The following is a 12260-nucleotide window of genomic DNA, read 5'->3' as shown; positions in this document are numbered from 1 at the left end:
CACCCTATTAACACAATCTTAAAACACACCGGTCACTTTAAGGCTTTGGAATGTCCGACTAGCAAGGTTTATATTTTTAGTCATATTAATTGTAAAATAGCAATTTTCATCTATTTCTTCCTGAAGTTGACATTGTCAGAAGGGCAAGTAAAAAATTTACTGAGATGTTTTGCTCTTTTCTGAATGAAAATTAAGTAACCAAAATTCTCTATCGTTACTAATTTTGCCTCTATGTAATTTTGTAATTGCAATAAGAGAGCAGCCTTCATCCGGCCAGAAAAATTTTAACTTTTTCTCTGACAACAATTTTACTGCCACTGTTTTTCTCCTTCTACATTTATTTAACTCCTCCATTCCTTAATTCTAAGGAAATGTCTATACCATTTCTTCCTTCCTTCCACCCACCCATCCATCCATCCATCTTTCCATCCACCCATCCATCCATCCATCCACCCACCCATCCCTCCATCCACCCATCCATCCATCCATCCATCCACCCATCCATCCATCCATCCACCCATCCACCCATCCACCCATCCATCCTCTCCATCCATCCATCCATCCATCCACTCTATCCACCCATCCATCCACCCACCCATCCATCCATCCACCCATCCTCTCTATCCACCCATCCATCCACCTATCCATCCACCCATCCATCCACTCTATCCACCCATCCATCCACCCACCCATCCATCCATCCATCCATCCACTCTATCCACCCATCCATCCACCCATCCATCCATCCATCCACCCATCCACTCCATCCACCCATCCATCCACCTATCCATCCACCCATCCATCCACTCCATCCATCCATCCACCCATCCTCTCCATCCACCCATCCATCCATCCATCCATCCATCCATCCATCCATCCAGCATCCACTTATTGAGTGTCTACTGGGACCTTGGCACTTCTGGGCCCTGAGGATACAAGAGGGAACAAACCATTCTACCAGCTCTTTCTGTAGAAAGGCTTCCCTGGTGCCTGTTCTTTGCCCAGCGAGTAGCAGTTGTTGCTCCATTTCAGAAAGGCCTCTCAAACCTTCTGTAACCTTAGACTCCTATTTGGTGTGTGATGCTGGTCTGGCTGCTTATTTCATCGCCTGCCTCTCAAAACTTGTTTTGATTCTCCCTTTTCCTGTTACAAACTTTTTCTTTGTGGATTCCTTCCCCCCACCTTTTCTACCTTGGAACCCATCATTTCTTCTAATAAGTTCGGGGCTAGAGGGGCACCCTGCTTCCCCTCTTCTCCTGCAGTGGCGCCAGCTTACATTTGCAGTTTTAGGTGGTGGCTCTCACCACAGGCAAGAAGACAAGCAGCCACAGAGCCTGTATGTCAGAGGAATAGATAGTCTATAATTCAGGGCACATGGCTCAAAGTTCTGTATTTCAGATGCATTCATATGTGTTTCCGCTCTTTCAAAAAGGAACAGCAAGAGTTTTCAGTGCAGCCACAAGAAAATGCATTACCAAATTGGAAGGCCATGAAGGCGAAATTTCAAAGGTGAGTTGCTTTCTCATCTGGAGCAATTTATTTAGTTTTAAAAACATAGCATGCTTAGCGTAAATAGGTCTGTTGGCACTAGGGCTTGTCCAGTTATCTCACTCTTTCTAGAAATCAGCTACCTAAAAACTATATTTTTAAGTGTGACCTCAAACTTAGCATGATAAAAGATTCTTAAAACCTTTTAAAAAGTATAAAACAGCATTTTTTCTCAGCCATCAGAAAAAGATGGAGTTCACTGAAAATACCTATTAAAGCTATTTAAGAAACTTACGAAGTGCTTTTCCTGATCCTAGCAGACACACAAGTATATTTTATGCAAAAAAACATGCTGTGCAGCAAGTATCAAGTGTTTCATAAATTAGATGCAATTGAGGAAGTATTTCCTGGAACTGTTTAACACTTAACAGAGTTGAAAATGACCTACTTTGAAACTTCAAGGCTGTAGCTTAGGATTTTGTCTAAGCTCCTCCCACAAGCTGATTCCCAGAGCAGGGCCTTCCAATCTGTGATCTGAGGTTTGGCTGTGTCCTCCAAAAACTCTGGAAAGGCTGGGACTTGATGACTCTCAGCTCCCACCCAGCTCAGCCCAGTTCCTTGGTCTCATACCTGAGATCACATTTGCTCCTTCCTTTTAAAGAATCAGTTTGATGGCTTCAGGTCCTGGAATGTTGCCCCTGGATCCTGGAACTGCCTCCTGTTGTACCCTCCCTCCCCCTCCCTCCTCTGCACCTGCTGCTGGTGGCCAGGAGCCCCTGCCCTTCAAGGTTGGTCTCTGAGGCCACACAGAACACATCTCTTCCATAGGCTAGGAGGCATTAGGGCCTGGCAGGAAGGGAAATAGGGAAGTGTGGATGTGGGAGACAGCCTGGGAAGAGAGCCCAGGCCATGTTGCTGAGTGATTGGTCTGATAACCATTGACATGCATGATGTGGCCCACTCAACAAGCACACATGTTTTTGTGTATATAAAGAGTTCTCACACTCTATATTGCATTTTAGGCTTGTGTGATACACTACTTATTGAATTGCCGTTCAGCAGTGGCATTTCTATGGTATACAAAGTTAAGGTATTCATTCATTCATTCAGCAAATGCTTTTTTTTTCTTTTTTTTATTATGTTATGTTAGTTATCATACAGTACATCATTAGTTTTTGATGTAGTGTTCCATGATTCATTGTTTGCATATAACACCCAGTGCTCCATGCAATACGTGCCTTCCTTAATACCCATCACTGGGCTAACCCATTCCCCCACCCCTCTGCCCTCTAAAACCTTCAGTTTGTTTCTCGGAGTCCATAGTCTCTCATGGTTCATCTCCCTCTCTGATTTCCCCCCCTTCATTTTTCCCTTCCTTCTCCTAATGTCCTCCATACTATTCCTTATGTTCCACAAATAAGTGAAACCATATGATAATTGACTTTCTCTGCTTGACTTATTTCACTTAGCATAATCTCCTCCAGTCCCATCCATGTTGATGTAAAAGTTGGGTATTCATCCTTTCCGATGGCGAGTAATATTCCATTGTATATATGGACCACATCTTCTTTATCCATTCGGCTGTTGAAGGGCATCAAGTCAAAAAATGGGCAGAAGACATGAACAGACACTTCTCAAAAGAAGACATACAAATGGCTAACAGACACATGAAAAAATGTTCATCATCATTAACCATCAGGGAAATCCAAATCAAAACCACATTAAGATACCACCTCACACCAGTTAGAATGGCAAAAATTGACAAGGCAAGAAACAACACATGTTGGAGAGGTTGTGGAGAAAGGGAAACCCTCTTACACTGTTGGTGGGAATGCAAGTTGGTACAGCCACTTTGGAAAACAGTGTGATGGTGCCGCAAAAAATTAAAAATAGAGCTACCCTATGACCCAGCAGCTGCATTTTACCCCAAAGACACGGATGTAGTGAAAAAAGGGCCATGTGCACCCCAATGTTCATAGCGGCAATGTCCGCAATAGCCAAACTGTGGAAAGAGCCCAGATGCCCTTCAACAGACAAATTGATCAGCAAATGCATTTTGAGAGCTTTCCTTGTGCTAGGCATTGTACTGGGGACACAGGGACAAAAAAAGCCATGCTCTTGAGCCTTGTCCTCATCAAACCTTCAGTTATGGAGGAGGTGACCCAAATCATTGTCTTACGATGATTTAGAGAGGGTTATAAGTGTGGCGCCCAAAGGAATAGTGAACCAACCATTTCCTTTGGCAGTCGCTCAGATACCGCTTGGCACACAGGAGGCACTCAGGACATATTTATACAACGTGCTTTACTTTGAGTGGCAGTAGAACGAAAGTTTCCCCACCATTCACTCGTTCTGTGGCACAGACTGAAAGACAATCTATATGCCTCTGATGACAGAAAGTTGGGTTATAGGGATAATATGGAGGCTTGGGTGTGAAGGAACCTGACTTGTGTTCTCATCCACACCAGGGCTGTCTCTTTGTTTGTATGGAGAGACTTGCATCTTGAGTCTTTGGAAAGAATCTAGGCGGGGAATACTCGAATTAGAAGGGAGCTTTGGTCTTTATCCTTAGAACTGTGGGGTGGGGGTGGGGTGGCCAGTTACACTTTTCTGTCTAGACTTTAATTTTCATGTATTAGTCCCTGTAATTCACCCCTCCCCCAAGAAGGAACTGTTCTATGTAAGAATAAATGTCAAGCTGGGAAGATGACAGGTGCTTAGTCATGTCCCACTTTTGCCGATTAAAAATCTATCAGGAATCAAATTACACAAACCTGTCATTTTCCTTTCTCTCTTGTAGATTTCTTTCAACCCCCAAGGGAATCATCTTCTGACTGGCAGCGCTGACAAAACAGCTAGAATCTGGGATGCTCAGACTGGTCAGTGCCTCCAGATTCTCGAGGGGCACACGGATGAGATCTTTTCATGTGCTTTCAACTATAAAGGCAACATAATCATTACAGGTATGGGAGAGAGAAACACATAGACTTGGTTTTCTTTTTCAGTTGGCTGAGTTTCCAAGCTGAATACCAAAAGGATTTTACTGCTCTCTCTGCCCCCTCTTGCAGGGTCCCTGGTGCATGCCCATGCTTCCCACACCCGTGATTTAATTTTAGTTGCATGTGGGACCACAAGGGTGAGCTCTGACTGTACGGCTTTGTTGAATTTTGAATTTTAGTTGCTCTTAACAAAGAATTCAGTAGCCTGCCTTACTGGTTACCACTTCTCCCCCGGCAGTGCCCGCCGAGTGGTTACGATTCAGTTGTCAGTAAGTGTTAGTAACTAGAACAGGCTGGGACACAAGTTCTGCACCGTCGGACTTCCAGCCCATGAGAGATTTATTCTTTGAACTCAGTTGTTTTCTCCTTGGATGCCCCCTGCTAACACCTTAATGTTTGGGGGAAGAGAACCCATATTGAGCATTTTTTTCAACCATTAACAATTTGTTGTGAATTAATTATATTAGAGATGTTTTATAAGAACGGGCCTGAGAATAGGTTAACTTTGTGGAAAGGGACAAGAGTACGGGGTGAGGCTAGTGCGGTGCCTCCGGAAGCAGGCCCTCGCAGGGCGTGGGGGGGAAAGCTGTGTGGGGTAGGGGCGCCCTAAGAGGGCACAGAGGGCAGAATCTGCCTAAGCCCCAGTGATTCTTAACGTGTTGCGCAGTTTCAGAATTGCTTAATTGGTCCAATAAGTTACATGTCCCATGTGCAAGGTTGACTTTCTATATTGGCTGATTAAGTAGCTTCTTAGTCATTTAACTTCAGGGGTGTTGAGAATAATCTCCCTTTTTTGCCCTAAAAACCTCATGTTAGTATGTAATTGTGGATAATTTCTAAAATTACGGATTACTTTCTGGAGTTTATGATTTGCCTGCGTCACTAAAACGTGGGCACTCTTAAGGCAGTACCATGATAACCCGCATATTTTATTGTGAGCACAATGTCAAATCCTTTCCCATGACGAGGAAAGAGGTGGGAGGCCGTGATGGGGGCACCAGAGGCTCGTGCAGGAAGCTGATGGCAAGTAAGGAAAAGGAAGATGGGCTGTTTTGTCAGAGGACCAGCCTTTTCTAGTCTACATGGTTCATGTTAGACCAGCTGTGTGGTACCTTTTCCCGGAGCCACAGGCGATCCTAAGAGACTTTAGGGAAGAACATTGTTTATGCCCTGTTTTGGTGCTGGCATTTGCACTCCTGAGCTCGTTAAGATATTAATGATTTATTTAGTGTCTCTCAAAGCACCAAAGTGCTAAATACTGGCCTGCTGGATGGGGGAGCTTACTACAAGGGGGTGACACTTCTGTCTTGTCATCACCAGAACAGTCACTTTGTTTGAATGGATCTACCCCCTTTTCTTGACGGGCCCAGGTGTGATTAACTGCATGAGTTTTCATGGGCTGCCTAAGGTTGGGCCTGAAATCACAAAATGGAAGGAACTTGGCCAGCACGGTCATTAATTTTTTTTTTTAGAAGATGAGGTGTCTTTTGGTGGAATGAACAGTGTTCACAGGCTCTCCCAATCCATGTAACCGGCACACTTCTTATATTGATGTTATGTGCCTGGCTCCCAAAGGTCAGAGAACCAGCAGTGCCCAGCGCTGCTCCATACCAGGGTGGTCATTTCCAAAGGCAGAATGAATGTGAATGGCATCCTTGGGTAGCAGTTGGTCAGAGCTGCTTTGGAAGAGTGTCTGTCATAGCAGTGGGGAGGGTGAAAGAATGCACATTTCACATTTTACCAACAACGAGAAAAATCCGTTGACGTTTTGAAATGTTCTGAAGTGGAATGTGTTGCAGCCTTATAAGTTAATCACCCGGTTCTGGGGATGTTCAAACTCACTGTCTTTCCACTTGACGGCATTGTTTGAGGGGAGGGCAGAGGGAATGAGCAGAGAAGGCTGCATTCTCAGGGCTCCAGTTCTGAGATGCCATGAATCTCACACGTGTGAGTAGGACATGAACTTGCCCAATTGATGACTGACAGGAATCATTAAAAATACAAAACTCTTGCCCCCAAAATGCTGGAGCAGCTCAAAGACTCCACAGCTGGGCACACTGAGTACATTAATCATCGTCAATGTCCCAGAGAAGATCAACTTGTAAAAAGGGAGAGTTAGTGAATGAAATAAAGAAAAAATAACTTGGTGAAATTTGTTTTATTAGGTAGCAAGGATAATACGTGTAGGATATGGCGCTGACTGAAGAAAAAGGCAGCTGGTGAACAAATTTGCTAGTAATGGAGATCAAGACCTGGAGCTTCACAGAGAGCAAGCAGGCTGTTTGGATATTTCATGTTTTCTCTCTTTCCAAAAGTCAGCAATTTATACACTAACCTTAGCTTCATGGATATGACCATTAAAACTGATAAAGTTATATCATTTCTTGATATTATTTGATGGGAATGACAGGAAAGAGCATAATGTTTGGCAAATGTCACTGGTCATTTCAATTTTGTTTTTATTTTTAGTAGCATCATGGTAGTGATTAAGGAAACCAGAGTGATTTAACAGTGTGTCTCCAAGATTCAACTTTGTAAGCTATTATAATTTCTGTTGAATAAAGTTTTTGGAAGCAGTTCTTAATGAATTGTACATCTATATTTATGATGTATGTTTCTCTTTTCTTGTGATGAGAACTTTTAAATCTACTCTCGTAGCAACTTTCAAATATACAATACAGCATTATTAACTAGAGTCACCATGGTGTCTATGACATGCTCAAGGCTTATTTATTTTTTAGCTGGAAGTTTGTACATTTTGACAGCCTTCACCCATTTTGCCCATCCCCCCAACGCCCTGCCTCTGGCAACCGCAAACCACCAATCTGTTCTCTGTATCTATGAGTTCGGTGGGTTTTTTTTTCTTCTGTTTTATTTTTCTTTTCAGGTTCCACATATGAGTGAGAGCATACAGTATTTGTGTTTCTCTGTCTGACTTATTTTGCTTAGCAAAATGCCCTCAAGGTCCATCCCTGTTGTTGCAGATGGCAAGATTTCCTTCTTTTCTATAGTGAGCAATATTCCATTGTATTTATACACCACATTGTTCTTATCCAGTCATCCATCAGTGGACACTTAGGTTGTTTCCATATCTTGGCTACTGTAAATAATGTTGCAATGAACATGGGGGCACTTATATCTTTTCCAGTTAGTATTTTCATTTTCTTCGGGAAGTACCCAGAAGTGGAATTGCTGAATCATATGGTAGTTCTATTTTCAATTTTATGAGGAAACTCCATGCCGCACAGTGGCTGCACCAGTTTGGAGTTTGACTAGAAGTTGTATTACTTCTTTAGTGATTTTACTTGGTGTAACTAAGAATGAGAAATGCAAAATTGGAAGCCTAATCTTTCTTCCCTCATACTCAAAAGTATCTCTATACTTCCTTCCCCCAGAAAAAAAAGTTGACAACCTATACTGAATAAAATGAGTGCAGCATAAAGGGAAAGCAAAATGGATCTCACTTACTAGCAAATATATACTGAATTCATAGTGGCTATAAAATATATGGGCAGGTTTTTCTCCAGAAAAAAAGTTAAACAGAAGAGACCTTCGAACTATTGAATTAAAAAATCTGGATGGAAAACAACTGAGGTACCGGGGAAAATCATCAAACACCAACCCAATTGCTACTGAAATACTAAAAACTATTTTTAAAAACACTTTTCTATGTAAGAGTGCTGTAATGCATATTAAAAATTATTGTTAAAAGATAAAGCACAAGATAAAACCAGTGATGCCTGAACCCAGAGCAAGAGAATGCATGAGAATCTTATGGAGTCATTTTCTTAATGATAACAACAGTCATTGGGGTGGCTGAGTGTGTGTCACCTGCCAGACACCGGCCACCCACTTGACACGGATCGTCCATGCAACCCTCCCAGCAACTGTTTCTAAGCAGGCAACAGTCCTGATCTGAAAATCAGGAGGTGAGTCACACTGAAGTGAAATAATCTACCAAAGACCCCACGTGTTAGGGATTCTGGCTCCATTACACTTTGTGCTTAAATGAACAATCATGGGAGAAGAGTATCAGATGTATCAGTAGGAAGGTCGGGGCTGCGAATTATCCCTCAGATCATCAGTGGATGTCTAGCACCCAAGAAGAAAAATAAAACAAGAGCAAAACAAAACAAACAAAAACTTCAGTGCAGCTGCTGGAAGGAGGACGTTCAGAGATGGGGAAGCCAAGGAAGGCTTGGATTAGAGAAACCTGGGCCAAAATTCAGCTACTTCTTCTGAAGCCAAGAAGAAGTTGACATTGACTCTTCCTTTCTGAGTGTTTGATGGCTTTGGGGAAGGTGGAAATGCTATTTTGTTACATCATTCAATAGAGAGAGCCAATGTATGGTCATGGAGATCATTCTATACCTCACTGACCTATTTAGCTGTAGGAAGCCCCTCAGTCAGAAAAGTTTCCTCTAATTTTTATGTGTTGAAGCATTAAAGTTTCCAGTAGTATTATTTTTTCCTTTTGAGAGAGAGAGAGAGAGAGAGAGAGAAAGAGAGTGCACATGTGTGAGCTGAGGGGAGGAGCAGAGGGAGAGGGAGAGAGAGAGAGAATCTTAAGCAGCCTCCAGGCTCAGCGTGGAGCCTGAGGTGGGGCTTGATCTCATGACCCTGAGATCATGACTTGAGTCGAAATCAAGAGTTGGATACTTAACTATCCAGTAGTATTTTTTTTTTATTATTGAAGTGTAGTTGATATACAATGTTATATGAGTTTCAAATGAACAACATAATGGTTCAACAATTCTATACATTACTCAGTCATCATCATGAGAAGTGTCAGAACCATCTGTCCCCATACAGCATTATTAAATGTTATTTACTATATTCCTTATGCTGTACTTTTCATCCCTGTGACTTATTTTATAACTGGAAGTTTGTACTTCTTCCAGTAGTATTTTTAAGCTACTTAAAAAATAAATGTTTAGATACTTAAGATCATAAAAGAAGTGATAATACCCTCACTTTATTTTCATCTGGAGTATGGTAGGATGTAAGTGAAGTGCGTGTGGGGTCTGGAGTCAGAGTGCCTGGATATATATTCTGATTCCAACTCTTAATTGTTGGGCAAGTTCCCCACAACGCTGTCTTCGTGTCTTCAGCCAGAAAGTGGTGATAATAATCATTCTTGTTTTGAGGATTGGGAATATCTGGCACATTGCAAGCATGATAAATATTTCCTATTATTCTTATAATCAGTAACCTAGTGGTCACCTTAAAAAACTCTATTTGATATGTGAACACATTTCTCAGAAAGGAACATAGTATTAATTACTCAGAAATGATAACTAAAATATAACTCACCTTAATGTATTATAGGTATCCTGGGGAGAAATAGAACTCAAGTTTTTATCAATAAAAATTTAAGAAACCTGGGAGCATTGTCCTTTTAAGGTTTCTCTCTCAAACAGAGGAGGTGAGATGTGAGACCATCATTAATATAAATGATTATGGTCTAATCCATCTTCATATATTCAGAGTTAGGGTAGGATTTTAGGAAAGTGAATCATTCTCATAAAAATGAAATATCTTTTCATATCTAAAACTGCAGGAGCTCACGATTTAGCATAATGCCTGATTTAGAGACAAAATAAATGCTTTTTGAACTAAACAGTGCTTTCTAGACATGTAACTTCTACATTGCCATTTAAAAACACATCAGTAATCTTTTAGATCACAAGTGGATTATCTTCTGTCTTTCCACTGCAGCTATTATTCTTCAATTTATCTTATTGGGTCTCCAAAGGGGGGAAATCTGTAGCAAAAGGAAAAAGCAATTACTATATTTAAAGACATAGCCCTTCTCAAAAACAAAGAATTGTAAACTGACTCAAAATAGCTATAATCCTTTTAGTTATTTTACCAAGATTATTTTATTTTTTATTCAATTCAACTTCACTGTTATCTTGGGTAAGATGGTTTTGGCTGCAAGTAGCAAAATACACAGTTAAAACAAAGTCAGTCCCAACGTTGGTTATTCAGTGGCAAGATGACCCAAGGACACAGGATTTGGGGCATTCCCCTTTGCCGTCCTTATTGGCTTGTTCTGAGTGTCCTTCCAAGTTGCAAGATGGCTGACACGTTTTCTTGGTTTAATGATCTTGTCATCTCTTTAATCTCACCAAATCCAGAAAAGAACTTCCCACTTCTTTTTCTATGATTTCCATTTACCCTAACATCTTAGCAGTTCTGTTCCTGCCATTGATGGCAATGATCTTGTCTTTTCACTCTTTATTTTCTCTATGTGCCCACCAAATCATAAACATTTTCCTCAATTAAAAAACAAATCCTCGCTATCCAGTCTTATTGCCATTTTATTCTGTAATCTCTAATCTCACTACCTCTGTACTAGAAGCTGAGACAATCTTCTAGTTAATTATCCTGGCTTCCTTTTGCTCTATTAGATGCTTGCTTTCTAAAGTAAACAGGAAAAGAAAAACAAAATACCTTTCCAAATATTTGCGTGTTTTATGGTTTTATGATTTACAAGACTTTGGCCTAACTCAGTTCGTTTAATAAAGAGGAATGATGTAGGAATTATTAGGACCTGAATTTAGAGTTGGTAACACATAATTTAGGAGGGGGAGGATGGCTTCCCTGGATCAGCTGGCCAGGGGGTAGCCAGACATGAATTCAAACCTAGAAAGGCTGTGTCCTCCATATAGCTCAAAGAGGTCTTAAATAATGATGTGCTGCCTGAGTTTTTCCACATGATTAGTGTGTGTTTTATGTACTAGCATGTATTTTTTTTAATTGTCTAAATTTCCTTTGAGTCCCCTGAATAACTTTTAAAACATAAACATTATGAAGAATGGTGGGGTTTTTTCCAATTAATAAAAGTTTGAGCTTGAACCTTTGTTATGCATGCAATTATTTTGTAATGGGGTCTCAATTCCTTGTGGCCTGGTAATCCTAAATTCACACTTCTCCTAGCAACTATATCTCTAAAGAGTAGAATTGTCTATTCCAAACATTATAGATACTAAATGAAAATTAAAAATAAAAGCTTTTGGAAGTAGAAAAGAGCAAGTGCTCAGATTCTTATTATTCACACTTGGCGAGTGGAGAGGTAGATGCAGTAATGACCTAGGAGTTCCACTTAGTAATAGGATGGCCTGTGTGAACTTGTAAGGCAAGGTGTTCATTCTCACAAGTTTCTCCCCCAGCAACAACAGAGTAAGGCCGGGTCCCCACTCATTCTTACTGTGGAACCCATTTTACAAATGCAGGGTGGGGTGTTGAAATCAGTCCAAGACAATGAGAACAAAGGTGAAGTCACAAGCGTGTGAAGTGGGGCCTCCTCTTCTATTAAAATGTGTATTTGTTTAATTACTTAGTAAAATTATCTAATCTCAACATAATGATATATATAAAACAAAGTATTTGAAAAATACTGAAGGGTTTAGAAAACTCAGAGCAAAAGAAACCACAAAAACCAAAGTAAAAAATACTCCTTATGTGAAGTAAATTGAGTTAATTTTGTTTAATAAAATCAGTGTTTTATTTAAATGAATATGATTAATGGGTAATACTATAGGGGTTTTTTTTTTCTCTGATTCATGTAACTGCATTTCTGACACTGGATATTTCTATAATGGTCATTTATTATAAAGGACTTCATTTTTAAATGTAGTTCGTATCCAAGGCAGTAACTTTTGACTTACTAATCCAATGAGCCAATGGCAGATTATGATTCACATATATTTCTCTCCTTTCCTTCATATTAGAATGAGTTTATAAAAAAAAAAGAATGAGTTTATCATT

At 40.5% G+C, this 12260-nt stretch overlaps 1 protein-coding gene across 7 annotated transcripts in view; it reads left to right on the top strand.

Moving 5' to 3' along the window:
* Positions 1 to 12260, top strand: part of DAW1 (dynein assembly factor with WD repeats 1) — a 194094-nt gene that overhangs the window by 44084 nt on the left and 137750 nt on the right. For 4 of the 7 annotated variants that reach the window (XM_073877638.1, XM_073877625.1, XM_073877627.1 and 1 more), the window contains exons 11-12: positions 1433 to 1509; positions 4289 to 4451. In XM_073877638.1, the coding sequence (XP_073733739.1) occupies positions 1433 to 1509; positions 4289 to 4451 (240 nt within the window). Of the gene's footprint in view, positions 1 to 1432; positions 1510 to 4288; positions 4452 to 6652; positions 6863 to 6956; positions 6989 to 7882; positions 7952 to 12260 lie in introns of those variants that run through there. The other 3 variants (XM_073877634.1, XM_025886780.2, XM_025886776.2) reach the window with 3 other exon arrangements.

The sequence above is a fragment of the Callorhinus ursinus genome, unplaced genomic scaffold, assembly GCF_003265705.2.
Source record: "Callorhinus ursinus isolate GAN/ISIS: 27379988/994484 unplaced genomic scaffold, GSC_fseal_2.0 scaffold2, whole genome shotgun sequence".
NCBI lineage: Eukaryota > Metazoa > Chordata > Mammalia > Carnivora > Otariidae > Callorhinus > Callorhinus ursinus.
The sequence above is the reverse complement of the archived record's forward strand: the minus strand, read 5'-3'. Positions and strand labels throughout refer to the sequence as shown.